At 39.3% G+C, this 18603-nt stretch overlaps 1 protein-coding gene across 1 annotated transcript; it reads right to left on the bottom strand.

Moving 5' to 3' along the window:
* Window positions 1-6061: 6061 nt before the first annotated feature.
* On the bottom strand, window positions 6062-8881 carry LOC125311696 (cytochrome c oxidase subunit 7A-related protein, mitochondrial). Its single transcript, XM_048269968.1, has 3 exons — window positions 8721-8881; window positions 7572-7706; window positions 6062-6960 (listed from the first exon to the last, which is right to left on the bottom strand). Exons 1-3 carry the CDS (start codon window positions 8787-8789, stop codon window positions 6817-6819), a joined length of 348 nt encoding a protein of 115 aa, XP_048125925.1. The 5' UTR covers window positions 8790-8881; the 3' UTR covers window positions 6062-6816.
* Window positions 8882-18603: the final 9722 nt, after the last annotated feature.

Raw genomic sequence — 18603 nt, 5'->3', positions numbered from 1 at the left:
CTTGAAACTTTTGTGTATGCTTGTTTGGCATGCCTGAGTGTGTGTGTGCAGCTGCACAGAAAGCCTACTGGTGCTGAAAAGGTGAATAGATTGTAGAATAGCCAAAGAAGATGTAGCATTGTTGTTGTTAACCTTTAAACTCTCTAAACAATCACAAGTAGGGCAGTTCATCACAGTTCATCCATTGCAACTGGATTGATGAAAGGTCACTTACACCTGTAGGCTACATTGTATTTGGGAAAAGCAAAAGGTATCAGCATAATGTTATTTATTTATTTTATTTATAAACAAAAACATCTCTGTCAGTTCCATGCCGTTTTCAACAGCTATCAAAAACAAAGGTCATTTTTGGATGGATGGATTTTTTGTGAATGTTTCTTCTTCTACATAAGATTTTAGTCATCTTTAGTTCATGTAATAGCCTACTTTATTGTCAATGCACAAATTAAGTAACAGTAGTCTGAAACATTATTGTTAATGCACAAATTAATTGCATTGTGTAACTGAGGTCCATGGCTAGTCTGGCTTTCACCAGACCAAGCTCAATCTTTTAAGAAATCAAAAAATAAATAGCGGGCAGATCAGGCTGGGTTCACCCGATATTGTTTAATTTTCCGATTGAGATATCCACGCTCTGGCTATTCTAAATGCAAAAATGCATCAGGGAGTTATGACAAAACTGTAACTAACAAACTACATTACATTACATTACATTTGGCTGACGCTTTTTAACCAAAGCGACTAACAACATGGTAAACAGTAAGTTTTAGAACAATTCTCACAATTTTAGGACAGTTTAAAAAAAACATTAGAGTACAGTAAGAATAAGTGCGTCGGTGAGTGCTGTTTTTAGCAGTTACTTGTCAGTTTAAAACGGCTGGTGAGTGCTAGGATCAGTAAGACTTGTTGTAAGTGTTGCTATGAGAGTAGATGTTCTCTAAAGAGCTGGGTCTTCAGGAGTTTTTTGAAAGTGGAAAAGGATGTCCCTGCCCTTGTAGGAACTGGCAGTGTGTTCCACCAACGAGGAACAACAGATGAGAAAAGTTTGGATTGGCTTGAGCGTACCGGTGGTAGAGCTAGACGTCGTTCGTCAGAGGAGCGCAGCGGTCTGGAGGTAGTGTAAGTCTGTATGAGGGCATTCAAGTAGGTGGGAGCAGAACCGGAGACTACTTTGTAGGCAAGCGTTAGAGACTTGAATTTGATGCGGGCCGCCATAGGTAGCCAGTGTAGCTGGATGAGCAGCGGGGTAACATGTGCCCTTTTGGGTTGGTTGTAGACCAGGCGCGCCGCCGCGTTCTGGATCATCTGAAGTGGTTTCACTGCGCAGGCTGGGAGACCTGTCAGGAGGGCATTGCAGTAGTCGAGTCATGAGATGACTATTGCCTGAACCAGAAGTTGGGGAGCATCTTGAGTCAAGTAAGTCCTGATTTTCCGTATGTTGTAGAGTGCGAAACGGCATGACCGGGCGACTGAGGCAACATGATCTGAGAAGTTTAGTTGGTTGTCGAGAACAACTCCTAGATTTCTTGCAGTCCTGGTCGGTGAAACAGACAGGGAGTCAAATTTGATGTTGATGTCGTGGTGTATGGTAGGTTTAGCTGGGATGACCAGCAGTTCAGTCTTTGAGAGGTTCAGCTGGAGGTGGTGTGCCTTCATCCATGTAGCTATGTCTGAAAGGCAATCTGAGATCCGTGCTAGATCCTAATAGAAAGCTGTTAGCTTCCCTAAGCTACAGGTATGCTTATAAGGTAGGCCTATTTACAACATAAATTGTCAATAGGCTATGCTGGCGACACAAATAAAATCTCCTTTGGAAACCAATGGCTTACGCCCTTACAGTATCAAGCGGACTTAAACTGCCATATCGCGGGCGAAAAGTTGTAATAAAATTCACGCAGCTCCATGAGTCAAGGAAAGCCTTGAATGAAGTAGCCACTTCTAAATGGGGCCCACTACACAGTAGTGTGTTGCTAAAGCAGCCATAATGAAATTAAGGTGTCATTGTTTGGATACTTCACACACACGTGCTTTTTAATTTCACAGACTACAACTACCAAACTGGAATCAAAGCACATCGATTCCCTCTCACACCCTGCACGCACTTTAAAACAAAATAAACAGGCGCCTCAGTCTCACACATGTATAGGCAAAACTGTATCAGACCGGTGTAACGTTGGTAAATCTTCCATTGCACAGAATGATTTTTTTGTAGCACGTTGCAACAAAATGACAGTCGAAAGATACAATTACAGTGCTGCTATCAATTTGCTTGGTATAACCGCATTTATAGTTTTCTACAAATGCAATCAATCAAATTGGCCTCCATCAACCAACGCTCACGGTAACATTACCTAGGTCCTTATTGATATTATAAGATTAACGTACCTGCAGTAAAAACCAAGCATGTCCGATAAACATCCTCAGATTTATTTCCGCTTCAATAAGAAATGGGAATTACATTTCATGTGAACATTGTCCTATCCTTATTAGACGTTCTCTGCGGTAAACTAAGTCCTTGTAGGAAGCGTCCATTGTTTTTCCAACCCACTTTTAACTTCCAACAAAATTACTATCTCACTGCAAAGATCGCCATCTAGTGGACAAAAGCGACTACTTATCGCCAATACTGGAAATGCAGCCATGATGATGAATATTTATTTTGGCTTTCTTTTAATCCTACTGAATTTGTAATTATGTATCGGCCGTTCTAATACCGATAGTATGTGGGTGCCTGTGTGTGTGTGAATGTGTATAGGTGTGCACCGCCATCTACAGGCCAATGAGTGTACAGTCACTAAATGTACACATAACCTAATTTTTTTTAGACCCCCCCCCCCCATGGATGAAATTCTACGAAACTTGGCATACCCCCAGAGAATGCCAGGTCAATCATACACATAAAATTTGGTGCAGTTCTGAACATCTAAACTGAAGATAGGGGCAATTAAAGCAGAATAATATTGCATTTTCATTTTTACCGGGGGGGTGCAAATCACAAATGAGTGATTATGGGCCAGGTTGATGTGGGCCCTTGAGACCAACATACCATAAAAGATTCTTCATCCTCAGTGCCACGGTTCAGGTAGTTATTTAGGAAAAACTGCTTTTTTTGCGGTTCGGGGGGCCCAGCACAGGGGGGGGGGGGGGTGGACCCCGGGGACGAAACGAAATTTTTCCGTAAAAGTCTAGTGGGGCTACATACCCACCAAATTTCATGTGCCCCGGTGGTTCAGCGTCCCGGGTATCGTTGACTAAAAAATTCAGGAAGTAGATGACGGAAAAAAAAACCAAAAAACTTTGACAATCCCTATATGACCGCCGCTAGCGAAGCGGCGGTCATATAGAAATGATCATAAGATGCCTCCTTGCTGCTTTGTCTACATCAGCCTTTCTCAAACTTCTTTGACCTGAGGCCCAGTCAAGGCATACTTTGTGGTCATAGGGCCCACCTACATGAACCCACCCCCTTCTCCCACCCCCCATCAAATTATCATAATGATATCACAATTATTATTATTTTTATACTATATTGCTATACATGCACTTCAAAACAGTCAATGTTTAAAGTGCTAAGATTGTTCACAAAAGTTTGTGAAAACATGCACATCAGAGTACTGCTTTACTAATGTAAAATATAATTAGGCCTACAATAGTTTCATTGTTTTTGCATTGTTGCATGATGCTTGCATGAGAAATACTTCTCAAAACAACAGCAGTTAAATGGGTGCCGTTGTTTTGGGATGTTTCCCTCATGCAAGCATCATACACTGATAGAATATTTATATGCTAATTACATTTCATTTGAATGCCTGAATGTAAGGATTCAGGAAACATAATACCAGCTTTTGTGAATGGTAAATGGCGGATCAGATCATGCGTAAATCACTGATCTGGAGATCTTTAACTATCTTTAACTAAGACTAATTAATAGCTTTTGGCTGTGTTTTATATAGTCTGTGCTCTGTTTTTTTAGGGAAGTTGCATAAATCCACGTCGTTCTATTAAAGGAACCGTATGCAAGAAATGTATTTCAATTAATCATAAAAGGGCCTTGATATGTCACTAGACATTAAGAAATCATTTTCATTTCAAATACTTATATCACTGACAACAGTAGTCCGGCCAGGATATTGTCATTTAAAAAGTGAAGTTGCAGCCCTCAACTGATGTTGATGTTGTGTTTTGTCATGTCATGTTGTGTTTTGGCCTGATGCGCCACCCTCCACCTATCTACTAATCACAAAGTCAGTAGTGTTTCGGCATCCGGGTTGCCAACCTCAGGGGGGAGGGGATACAACGCTCTAGAGTAATTTCAAATTGATTGCAGTACCAGTTTTGGCCACAATCTTACATATGGTTACAAATGTCGTTTCATAATTAAATAGCCTTCCAATAGGTTGAAGCTTAGCTTTGCTACCAACGTGCACATGCATGCATTGAATAAACGCCCATACCACGACTTAATTATATACCTCTATGTTTGATGACACCAAACAAGTATTTCCTACTAACTGCAGAAACGTTTGTTTTCTTTTTCTGTCCGCGGCTCCTTGATCAATTGCGCAGCAAATTATCAGACGATGGCCCGGGAATAATTTCACTCTGCAGACCATTGTCCACATTGCGGACCGCGGCCCAGTTTGACAAATGGTGACCTGCATGCTGCCATATTAAGGCCTTTTTACGGTGTGTTTTAGCCGGGTTTTCGCCTGGAAGGCTCTGTAGAAATCTGACACCCTATTCAACGAAGTTAAACTGAAAGAGCGTGCCGTTCACAGACACCAGAATGAACGAGTTCACAGTAACGTTCATCAGGCAGTAGTAGGCTAATACAATACGTTCAGTTCACGTTCGCTCAAAATATGAACGAGTTCATATGATGGTGCATGAACTTTCGTTCAATGAACGTGTTCTGGCACAACACTGGGGAGGGGGGTAGCTGAAAGTTGACATCTGCCCTGACTGAATACCGATGAATATTGAAGCCGAGGCCTACTTGCGGCGACGCAGTGAGTTCGTGAGCTACCGTTGCATGGTGGGAAATGGAGTATTGGTGCGTGCAAAACAGCAGCCGGCGGCTGTGGCCTGCGGGCCGGTTATAATACTAATCAAATACCATCCCGGGGGCCGTAGATAATTCATTCAATTCATTCGGGGGCCTTGACTTTGACATGTCTGGTCTAACCTATCAGAGGTTCTTCTTGCCATGTTTACAAAAACACTCTAGTGAAACAAGTCCAGCAAAGAGATAAATAACAGTCTCAGCTCTTAGCCAAAGTATAACCCAATCCTAACAGCAACATGGAGAAGATGTGCTGGACTTCTAATCATTAAATGGGTCCTTAGGTCAGACAAGAGGACAAGGCATGTCGGAGGTGGCAGTGCATGAGTCTAGGTGCCTGCCAGCGTTTGCAGTCTGAATCTAACAGGGGTCCGACAGGGCACTAAGGAGAGATGTGTTCAAAGAATAGGCATGAAACGTGCTCCTGGAACCTAACCTGACTCTCACCAGATTAATTTCGTTCCGCCTAGCTCCACTCATCCATCTGGGATCGATCCATTGGAGTGTTGCTTCAGAAGGCTGGGCCTAATCAAAAAATGCTTGCATATGATTGGATAAGCCACTTGTCCGTAATCTATTGACATGCTACTTCAACCACTCACATCAAAGCCAACCCGTGACGCTGAGAACAGTCTTCACAGTCGCTTCTACGCTACGTCAGATCTATGAAACTCCCGCCCTGCATTCTGATTGGCTCTACCATACAATCTGGTGCCGAAATCACTCTCAACAGAACCGATCCCAGACAGATGCGAGTGGAGCTAGGCGGAACGAAGTTCATCTGGCGAGAGTCAGGTTACCTGGAACCAGCCTAGTAATAAGATTCTGACTGGGAAACACACAAAAGGTTCATGTTGACACACCTTGACCCAGACTAAAAGCCATAGATCTTGAAAATATAAACCCAGAGAAAATTACATTCATACAAAGTTTAAAGCAGCAATCTCTTTCTGTGGCGAGGAAACTGATCGAAGCACAAAGATGATTAGATAGCAGGAATTCATTCATTTTTTGAAATAAAATATATTTATTATATCAGGAAACCCTGCATTGGATTGGGCATTTATGTCATTGAACATGTTTAGCCATTAGCATCCCGGTCACGTTTTCCCTGTGCCAAAAGTGTCTGCAGCTGATCCACTGGCTGCATGTGGTGTCTGATTACTGACGGGGCCATGTGTTATATGTGTACCCACCACTCGGGTTATACCACACCACCTTTATATTTCAACCACTGTTGAGGTCATTTCTATAATGGGGGGGAAGAGGACTCGCTCTCAAATAGCATGACACAAACTGGTGCTTAACCATGAACCTATAACCCCAAAAGGGTCAAACGTGGTAAAGACTGGGCACAGTATGCCAGTTTGCATGCACACACACGCTCACTCCAACCTCCTAAACATTCATGAAACAGATGACCTGAATCTGAATGACTGCTCAAGTGTATTGTTCTTATAATGTATCCACACCTCTTACATGGGGACCTGTTAGTGACATTTAGGGTCCACAGAATTACATAACCAAGTATAAATAACAGGAAATAATACAATTGCAGATAATTATATACCATCAAATCAGATTGGGATTAGCAGTGTGACTGATGTATTTACTTTTGAATGTGATGAAAGCAGTAATCAACACTGTCCAAAGCACTCCTCTTTGCAAACATAAGATCGATCGTGGGAGGAGGCATATGGGGATAAAAAGGCTGAGTTCTGGGGGGAGGGGCATTGGGGGGGTGGGCAGGGGTTTCACTGGGGTTTCCTGGGTTGAGCTGCGATGTACAGGGCCATCAGACAGTAGAGGGTCCCGCCTATCGTCAGCCCCATGGTGGTCCGGTACAACAGCTTGTCCATGATGCCACGCTTCAGGTGAACGGGAATGCCGTCAGACTTCTGCAAAAAGGACAAGACAGATAACTGAAATATGCACACTCTACAATAAAGGACAGGTATATTAGTGATATTTATTTCAGTTTTTTTTTTTTTTTTATGATGGTTGATTTGACCCAAAACAGATATGTTTGATCATTCTCTAGTCTATTTAGATTAGCAAAGGTGCCATGTGTAAGAATTAAGGTAAAAATATCCAAAAAATGAGCTAGATGCATCAAAAGAATAAGAAATAAGGGTGATGACAAGGTATAGTGCTGCAGATATATCAACCTGAATTAGCATGCTACATTACTAGCCACAGCCCGACAGGCATCATAATACCAGTTTCGGCCATGGGAGGCGGTATGCGGGCAACATAACCACCAGCCAAACTGCAATACACGTTTCTCGGTTGTTACTAGACCAACTCACTTTCTGGAGGTATACTGCCCCCATCTTTTATGGAATGTGGAGTATGAATAGATTTTTTTGGCGGACATTACACATGGCACATTTAAGCAGCATTCAGGCTTCAGATATTCTCTATTGAGCCATGGACTGTTGGAAGAATTGCTTACACAAACGTTCATGCATTTCCTACAACTTATTCAGCCAGGAGTGTTGCTAGTTACCTGGAAAAGTTTCTGCCATTCAGGAACCTTGTTGATGCCCAAATACTCCACAGGCGCTCCTTTCTCAGACACCACTTTGGTTGGAGCAGCGAAGATCATCGGAGTAGGCTCTGCCGGAACCGTTGCCCTGAGACCCTTCAATTTAATTACACAATTCATTAGCTTGCTTATGGGATGATATCAAAACATTTGTTTAGTTACTACATTATGATGCAATGGAAACAGAACAGATTGCGTTCCTCCTGAAAACTGGGAAATAAATAACCAGCAGCCAAACTAGTTACCAGTCATAATAAATACATAATATACAAGTATGCCATGTCAAGATAGTGCGGCCGTACTACGTGAGCACCAAAAGGGTATGTAAAGGTTACACAGGGGAGATCCAAGGACAAGTCAACGGTTGACCGTGTAGCCTACTTCAAAACTAAATCAGGGAGCTAACTTCCATCCAAATGCGAAGTTTGCGAGCTATTATTTACTCACGTAAACTCGATGACAATACCGGTGTCTGGTTGAAGTTGAAGTATTAGAAGCCCTAAGTGACCCATATTATTTGATTTCAATTAAATTATCTTTAACTTAACTGTTAACTTCCAAGTCATCCTACATGTATATTAACGTTAACGTTATCTACCATCCCACCAAGTTAACCTAACATTCGCAATTGTCTGCTAACGTGAATGTTAACTTGAACACATTCAGTCCTTTCCCTGTTAGTGCAATTACGATTATTTCATAAAATGCAAAATAAATCTTGCAAGGTGACGTAAGTATGCTATATGATCAACTCTCAAGGTAGGTTAAGGTTAATATTAACGTCATTAGACCGGGGATTTAAAATGTTAGCTAATCTGACCGATGCTAACGTTGACGACGTCGGTTCGCTGATGAAATGACCCCTCGACATCACAACACATTGTAATAATCTAATGTCTCGAAACATTATTTTATTATCCTGTAGACCAACTTTAGGTTACCTACAATACGCCTTAACTCATTGGGATTGTCGTTAACGTTAACTAGTTTGCTCGTTTAAAAAGCTAGTGCTAGCTAGACACAGCCCCGCAACTTCCTTTTGAACGGCATGAAGGTCACATCAGATGTGCTAAAACCTCGGTTTATTACCGAAACAATGTCCTTTCCTACCTGAGGGGCATAGGCAGCCGATGTTGCTCCCGTTAGTTTTCCTGTAACTCCATTGACTTTGTAATACATGTTTTTACGACAAGTATTTCTGATGAATTTAGAGGAGATGAAACCGCGTCCCTCTGGACTTGTGCAACACCGGGAAGATTGAGGACCCTAACTACCGGAAACTACGTTTTTAGGACCACGACAAGGTGCCTGTATATAACTATATGCCTGCATATAACTAAAACGGACAGAAATGCTCATACAGAAGTCCAGAAAGGTACCCAAATGATTTATCTAAAATACTTTTATAATAAAAAAAACTAAACAAATGGGAGAGATCGTAATCTATCTTAAAGCTTATGGAATCGGTGAACTGGGAACACGTGTGCTTGGATCAGTTCCTAGTCACTCTCCATTCTCCAAATGTATGAAGGTATATTGGGTGCAGAAGTGGCGAGCACATTTAACTGCAGATTTTGCATGTGCACACTAAAGTCATACATGTGTAACAGTATCGTCACTCGTAGAAGCAGATTCGAGCACTTGTATCAATTGACTTGTAGTCGTGCAAGAAAATCAAAGCGATCTGTAGAATTTTATTAATGAGTATTTCTCAGATGCACAACTTCGGATGCATTAGTTCACATTTGGGTTTACAAATGCACGAATGTTGTGCATGTTCTCAGATAATGAAACACGGATGTGCAAATGTGTTTCGCACCAACTGCGCTGCAACGATTGGAGCAAAAGTGTCGAGTGCGTGAATTGAAAGTTGTGACTCACAGGATAGGATTTGTGTACCTGTAAAAAGGATTTGTGAACCGGTAGCCCCTATTTTGTGTTAACAAGATATAAACAAATATGTAGCCTACTTCAACTTTACTGTTACACATTTATGACTTTAGTGTGCACATGCAAAATCTGCAGTTAAATGTGCTCGCCACTTTTGCACCCAATATACCTTCATACAAATGTAGAATGACTTCTAGGAACTGATACAAACACACGGATGGTTATGGTGATGGTTACTTAGCAGACGCTAGCAGGCGTCCAAAGCGACTTACAGAACATTACATTATGGTTAAAATGGATAGTTTTTGTTAAAAAATAATAGAATAACAATATGGCATAGGCCAACTAATAATGAAAAAAAAAAAAAAAAAAAAACATAGGCCTAAATATACAAACCATAACTCTATGAGAATTGATTAATTACATGTAAGCTGAGAGATCTTTGATATGTTTTCATCTATTTTTTACAGTCTATGGTTTTCATACACTGCTAAGATTAGCCTACTATTACGAACGAAATATTGTGCTTTTAGAGTGACAGAACATACCCCAGGGTTGCCAACTTTGGGTGTTTAGCTGGAGTGAGATTTTGTGAAGTCATAGTGCGTGTGCGTTAAATTTTTCCCTAAACCTAATTTTAAAAATGTCTGTCCCCTGACTTTTTTGCTATGTACAGTATAATCCCTGATTTAAGTTTCTTCAAAATGAACAATTAAATTATTGATTGCACTTGAAAACAAGACCAGTGTTTTAACCCTGTGGCATGGAAGGATTATGAGCCACTGGGCCCCTGGGCACAGACATGAAAAGGGCCCCCCTGCCCACCTGAAAAAGGTAGTAGCTCAGTAGAAAAAAATTGAAAAATAACCCCTTAAAGGACAAGTTCGGTATTTTACACTTAAAGCCCTGTTTTCAGATAGTTTATGATTAAATAGAACGTTTAAGATTGAAATTTGGACACATGCTGCTGTCCTGAGAATTTTCGGTTTCTGTGGTAGCGCCCCTCCCTCCTCCAGAACGCTGCATAGGTGCACTGGAACAATCCTTCCTAAAACGCATTAAACTTTCGTTTACAAAGACTTGAAACTCACCGAGTGGTCAGGGGTGTTCACTGATATGCTGACACAAAAATCGCTGCAAAAGATTCTTTCAATCTTAAACGTTCAAACGTTCAATCTTCAATTTCAATCTTAAACGTTCTATTTAATCATAAACTATCTGAAAACAGGGCTTTAAGTGTAAAATACCGAACTTGTCCTTTAAATGATGACTTCTGGCGAGTTTTGTGGAAAGAAATGGACAGATTGAGACTTATGAATGTGTGTATGAGTGTACGTATGTATCAGGGATGGAAATAGCCTAAAATATTTTTTTTCCACTTACCATTGTGGCTGGTGGATTCCAAAGTCTTCCAGCCACTAGAGATACAGTATGAACATTTGATGAAAAATCATGACCAAAATGATCACGGTTATTGGTATTGCAATATGATTAAAATGTGCTGACTTTTCTTCTAAACCTACCATCAATGTTGGACAGAACTCATAATTGGCCTGCCCTTCATGCCCAGTAGCAACAAATCTAAAGGTCAACAGAACAGCTATAGTGTCATAAAAGTGGTGTGGCTCCTTTAAGACCCAATCCACTGATGTAAGTTCTGGAGCCATCCAACTTTATCTAACTCTATACTATCCTACATCATCTGATTTTAATATTATGTCTAGGCTACAGTATATTTACATTTAACATTTATTTTCTATTTGGCCTGTTATGAAATTATGCATTGACCAATATAAGCACACTTTTTTAAGACACTTAAATACATGCATTCTTAGCATTTTGTGAAAACAAATCATTATGGCTACATCGACAAACTCTTAGCCATGAGCTATATATCCTCTGATTTTAATATTTACACATATGTAGGTATTTAAGCACAGCTCAGTTTTAAGATACTTAAAGCCCAAAATTGGAGACCATATAGAAATTTGCTACCATTTCAAAACCGGATTACTCTGGAACGGTTTATTATGACCGCCGCTAGCGAAGCGGTCATATAGGGATTGTCAAAGTTTTTTTTTTTTTTTTTTTTTTTTCCCGTCATCTACTTCCTGAATTTTTGGTCAACAATACCCGGGACACCGAACCACCGGGGCACATGAAATTTGGTGGGTATGTAGCCCCACTAGACTTTTACTATACATGCGTGAGACTGAGACACCTGTTTATTTTGTTTTAAGTGCGTGCAGGGTGCGAGAGGGGAATCGATGTGCTTTGATTCCAGTTTGGTAGTTGTAGTCTGTGAAATTAAAAAGCACATGTGTGTGAAGTATCCAAACAATGACACCTTAATTTCATTATGGCTGCTTTAGCAACACACTACTGTGTAGTGGGTCCCATTTAGAAGTGGCTACTTCATTCGCGCTTTCCTTGACTCATGGAGCTGCGTGAATTTTATTACAACTTTTCGCCACGATATGGCAGTTTAAGTCCGCTTGATACTGTAAGGCGTAAGCCATTGGTTTCCAAAGGAGATTTTATTTGTGTCGTCAGCATAGCCTATTGACAATTTATGTTGTAAATAGGCCTACCTGTAGCTTAGGGAAGCTAACAGCTTTCTATTAGGACATAGATTAGACCCACATTAAAATGTAGGGTCTGGGCACTCACCGTTCACAGTGCTCAGTCCGAGGGGCGGGATAATCAGTTGCCTTTCGAATTCCCTCTGCACGCCAATAGGGCCTTAATAGGATATTTGTTTTCAAGTAGCAGGGAATTCAAGCCAAACCGTTGCAACTCTGCCATCAATCATTATGTTAAGCCCACCAAACGACTCTATACACGATTTCAATGACCTGATTAAGTTTCAATTTCTGGAGCTCACAAGCCAACGGAGAGTTGCTAGACTAGCCCTGGCAGCAAATGTAATTTGGGGCGCGTCTAGATTTCTAGGCTAGTGCCGGTGAATAGAATTTATGCTTCTGCGTCGACACAATGCAGTTGCCTTTAAGTCGGCGTAAACCTTTCAAAGTTTTGTGTCTCTTATGTCTGCGTCGCTCACCACACAAAGGTTGTCAGAACGAACTCCTGCTGTTTGTTGGCGATACGAAGTGTTAATTTCAAAACGTTACTGGCAGATAGATAGTTTACATTCGGATAACCCCGTCATTGTAACCAAAATATGTCTGAGTTTATTTGCAAAGCTTATGTTAGAGAACTAGTATGATGCTACTACCCACAGGTTGCTTGAAGCAGCCGACTCAACACACAGGGCGAGTTGACTAATCACAGTTTTGTGCATAAAGTTAAAGCAAAAACATAGCCTACATTTTTAAAATAGTTTTCTTTGTGCATGTTGATTAACTAATGACAGCCTACTATTGTCTGCTCCACATTTTCATAGTCTAATTCTGCATAGAGTTAATTTAATGATGGTAATGATTTAATGATGAAATATTGCTGAGTGTTGATGAAATGGTGGCACAGGCCTATGGTTGTACTGACTCCTTCACATTTTCATGGCCTGGCCTAATTATATAGATATTGTAGTACTTTTTTATATTAGTCTTTGAAAACTGAAACAAAAAAATGTCAATGTCAAAAAATAACTTTCGAGAATGAGGATTAAATACTGGACATAGATTAAATAGCCTATTGCTGTTTTTCCTTTGTCTCCCTCACAATTTCATCTGTTCTTACGAGTAGTAAACAAAACCATATGATTTACTTAATGTTAGACAAGAACAGAATAGAATTGGACAGAATTAAGTTCAGACTTGAGTTCGGTATTTTGGGTCCGGCCCTCCTCAACAGTCCCAGTTTGTCATGTGGCCCCTTGGGGAAATTACCCCTGTATTAGGATCTAGTTTGTTAGTTACAGTTTTGTCATAACTCCCTGATGCATTTTTGCATTTAGAATAGCCAGAGTGTGGATATCTCAATCGGAAAATTAAACAATATCGGGTGCCTAGGACTAGGCTGGGTGAACCCAGCCTGATCTGCCCGCTATTTATTTTTTGATTTCTTAAAAGATTGAGCTTGTCTGGTGAAAGCCAGACTAGCCATGGACCTCAGTTACACAATGCAAGAGAACATGAATCAGCCTATATTTGCACGAACAATAACGGACAACAGCTCTTCAACTTTGGCCCGTTAAAATGTGTATGAACAGTCTAGCGACGCATTTCATCAAGGCCCATTTGGACATGTCAGTTATTTGCACCACTGGTTAGATGTAAAACAGCATTTCGTTTCAGACTACTGTTACTTAATTTGTGCATTAACAATAACGTTTCAGACTACTGTTACTTAATTTGTGCATTGACAATAAAGTATCACATGAACTAAAGATGACTAAAATCTTATGTAGAAGAAGAAACATTCACAAAAAATCCATCCATCCAAAAATTACCTTTGTTTTTGATAGCTGTTGAAAAAGGTATGGAACTGACAGAGATGTTTTTGTTTATAAATAAATAAATAAATAAATAAATAAATAACAAACATTATGCTGATACCTTTTGCTTTTCCCAAATACAATGTAGCTTACAGGTGTAAGTGACCTTTCATCAATCCAGTTGCAATGGATGAACTGTGATGAACTGCCCTACTTGTGATTGTTTAGAGATTGTAAAGGTTTTATAACAATGCTACATCTTCTTTGGCTATTCTACAATCTATTCACCTTTTCAGCACCAGTAGGCTACTTTCTGTGCAGCCGCACACACACACTCAGGCATGCCAAACAAGCATACACAAAAGTTTCAAGAGTGGGGGATGGAGTAAAAGATGGAGACAAATTGAAGTGTGATTTATTTTCGTGGAACGGATGTACAGGACTGAGCGGCGGTCATATTTTGTACCGCTATGCGGTACATCTAGTTATTTTTGTAGTCAGTAAAATAGTAGTTTGTGTGTGATTAAGTCCTTTATTGTTTGTTATAGCTCATTTATATTGTGTGGTGTTTTGGCAATAAATTACCATTAAATAGCCAAAGTAGGCTAGATCACTTAATCACTTAATGCTATGCAGAAGAGCCTAATCTTAAGGCCATCTGATGTAGGCTATAGGCCTTCCTGTGTTTATGGGATTTCTTTGACATGTTGCAAAGGGGAAAAAAGTGAAGATAGTCTTCTTTGCTCCAAGTGTAATTTAATAAGTATGTTTCAACCACTCAGGTCTTAATCAGATAGGCCTACAACATTATCTGTTGCAATATCTGTGTGCATTTCTACATTAGGTCTATTTCTTTGATAGTTGACATCATTTGCTACCACATAACAAATACCAAATAACAATACAAACGTTTCTTACAAACTTTCCTGCATACTTCTTAAATGTGCTGCAGTCAGATGGGTGTCCTAAAGACATAACTAGATCTTGAGCATCTATTACCAGTGTTGAATGAGCAGTTTTTGCAGTGATAACTACTTCTAAATCACTTTCCTATCATTCAAATTCCATGGCTGGAATTTGAATGATAGGAAAGAGCACCAGTGAGATGTTTTAACTGGGCAAGCACAGTCGCCTTTACAGTAAAAAAAAAAATACAGTGTAAATCCTCTGTAAAGACTGACTGTCCTTGCCCTATAAAACTGTTCATAATAGTTAGTGACAAAGGACTTTCTACAGAAAAATGAGCAGTCACCTACTATTCTATCAATTTATTATCAAGGAATCTATTTGGTTTCTAAACATCATACTAAATTTTAGCTATTATTTCAATTTATATTTTAATTTTAGCTTATTTTCATTTGCTACTTGAGGGTCATTGGGGTAATTCCTGTCCTATCCTACAACATATCTGATACATAAAGAGTAGGCTATATAGTAATGCCTTATTTTTTGCAATTCCTATGATATCTGATGGCAAAACCAAAAAGTATGTGAATTATGCTAATGATGTTAATTAGCAAGCTTAAAACTGAAAATTGAGCTTGATAAACAAAATATTTAAATTCAGCACCCTCAAATTGTGTGAAATATCCCCTTTAACGACTTTTCCTCAAACTTTTTTTTTTTTAGTTTGTTAGCTATCTGCTCTCCCTCTATAAAATACAATTCACATGGGATTTTTGGAGCTGCATAGCACAATGACAGATCATTATGTATCCTAGTGGACCCGATGATGGTGTATGTGGTGGTGCAACTTAGACAAGTTACTAGGTACCCAAATCAGTGTTTTGATATGCCCAATTCACAGCAATGAATTGCTTTATTCCACTGCAGACATGGCATGTGATGTTGTCTGTGTGATGGGGTTGATTCAATCTTTTGATAAGCAAACAAAAACACACAATTTGTCAATTTTTTTTCTATTTTTTTAGTATTAGGCTACCTCCGAATAGTGCTGGGCGGTATACCGGTTCACACCGTAAACCGGTGTATATTTTCGTTATGATATGAAAATAAAAAACACACAATTTGTCAGGCCTACACAGCGTTTTTTTTCTATTTTTTTAGTATTAGGCTACCTCCGAATAGTGTAAAACACAAAATACCCGGTTTTCCCACCGAAACCAGTGATATTGACCGGAGTAATTGAAATGAAATGTCTCATAGTGCACTCCAAAATCTGGTAGTTAGCAGATGACCAACAAGTGGGGATCAGATTCCAAAAATGCAAATTCAGTGGAAATGGATGGATTCCAGTTGCTGCTACTAGAAGAAACTTTGGAATCCATGTTTATTCCCACTGAAGCGTTTGCAGCCATCTTGAATCTAAATCCGAGTAAGATTATGATATCAGATTCAAAAATTTTGGAATGGATGGATTCAGTTGCTGCTGCTGGAAGAAACTGGATCCATGCATTTATCGAATGACTAAATTCAAGATGGCTGCAAACTGGACTAAACTAAACTTTCGTGAAGATACTGTCTGTATAAATCCTCTTGTAAGTAAACTACCAGTACTTTTTCAAAGTTCTCAATGTCTCGTTTTAAATATCAGGGCCCTCGGAAGTCTACCAATGAAGTGTGGAGATACATTGAGCCTCGTAAATGGTGTAAAACAGTGATTTATTTGCATGGCTAGCCCGATGCGCAAGCACCACCATTGAAAAAGCTGTTAGTAGCATCGGCTAACTAGCGCCAGATTTTTGGAGTGCAGGGGACAAGCCGAGATGGGCTATGAGACATACGTTCACACTCGGTATCATGTTTCAATACACTTTAGGTCAATATCACACCGGAATTCTCCTTTAAGGCTTAATTTATCCTTAGGTAAGGGGTTTATTTAAGGGTGTTGCACAGAATACCTTAAATTGTTTCTTTAGTTAAGGAAAAAACGTTAAATGATACTGCATTGAAAGGGATTTACCGTCACGAACATTCTATTGAGATTGTTCAATAGCTGTAACTAGCTGGCTAGTAGGTGATCTGGAAATTCACAATTTTATTTAGCATTTTTTTTTTTTTTTTTTTTTTTAAAACATAGTCCAGTCCATACAACTTCATTTCAATCAAAGAAATACTGGACTAAAAAAAAAAATAAATAAATAAATAAAAAAACGGCGACAAAATTGTGAATTTCCAGAGTGTGTTACTCCACACTCAGCAATCGACTCCTACGGACTGAAGATGGCACCAAAGATGGCAACATTTCCGGAAAGGTACTGGCTTGATGAAATTCATTCTGGACTCTCTATCCGACCACATAAAGACCTCGGGATACTTCGGTTTGGCTTTAGAGACCCTCTACTCACTACTACGTAAGTGTAATGTTGTTTGGAACTGTAGAAGAGGTATAAAAATAGCGTTTTGTAGCGGCGAAATGACATGCCCGCGTCACTTCCAGGCTAACAAGTATTGAATAAAAACGGTAACATCGAACTTTCTCAAAACACATCCAAATGACATGATTTGGATGTCAACTCAACGTATGTACTCCCAATCATCCGTAAATTGATCTAAAGTGCATTTTACTCCTTCCTTTAAGAATATTCGCTGAAATTATCCAGGTAGCAAGTAAAGCATGTTATAGACATGAACTGAGCAATTCTAGCTGGCTAGTTAGAAATGATCCTGACTGTCATCAGTGCACCAAAACAAACTTTTTTGTTAATGTTTTGCCTAGCGAACCGAACCGAAGCTCATGGCAGGCTAACAAGACATCTACATCTACATGAAGTTAACTTTAGCCTACCACTAACGTCATGCAAACCACACAATAACAATAAGGCATGTTTCTGATAGGCCTATTTGACAGAGTAAGCATATTAGCAGAGAGGTTTTATTTTAAATTGTATAATTTTCAAAAAAGTATAATTATTGCAAGTTGCACTACTTTTTGTATTGGTTTTATACGTTTTATTGGTTATATAAGATGTTTGTGAAATTTGCACAGTAAAAGTTCTGTATTTTGACTGCAATTGTCTTTGCATTCTGATTAGATTCTTCATTAGAATCATGAGTGGCTCTTTGTAAACAGCATCATTTTCTGGGGCCATGCAAAACTGCATTACCAGTGTGGAGTTATTCTACATCATGACAGTAAAATAGACCATCCTTAGTCAATGTACTGCAGCAATTCCTCTCTCAACCTGTAGAAAATGCTGTGAACATCTGATTATGCATAAAAAAAACCCTGTCATATACCGTGAAACCGTAAGAATACCGTGATATACATTTTTGGTTATACCGCCCAGCACTACCTCCGAATATTTTTTTAACCCACTAATGTAAGGTTATGCCAAAGAATTGCAAGTGAACCTTATTTCTTAAAGTAATCGAAATATGTATTATTTGGGAACCCATATATATTGAGGAAATACAAAAATAATTGTAAATGTATTGTGAGGGAACAGGCAAGCTACTGAGAAAATAAATTACCATAATGACTCTTATTGTAGCCTAGATGTAAATATCTTTATACCCTCCAAACTTCTGTCTTAGCTAGTCAAGTGAAAGACTTAGTTTAGCTAGGCAAGTGAAAGAAGTAGATTATTTAGTAAGTGTAATTATCAAAATCCTTTGGCTTTATTTTAAGCTAAAACTACACATTGCTGTAGTTTGCAGTTTGTATGTTGGAGTTGTTCATAATGATACACAAGAAAAAACATTTGAATATCTTAAGATTTAATGTAATATCACAAACTGAGCAAG

The sequence above is a fragment of the Alosa alosa genome, chromosome 18 (genome assembly GCF_017589495.1).
Source record: "Alosa alosa isolate M-15738 ecotype Scorff River chromosome 18, AALO_Geno_1.1, whole genome shotgun sequence".
Taxonomy (NCBI): Eukaryota; Metazoa; Chordata; class Actinopteri; order Clupeiformes; family Clupeidae; genus Alosa; species Alosa alosa.
This window is presented reverse-complemented; position numbering and strand designations above follow the sequence as displayed.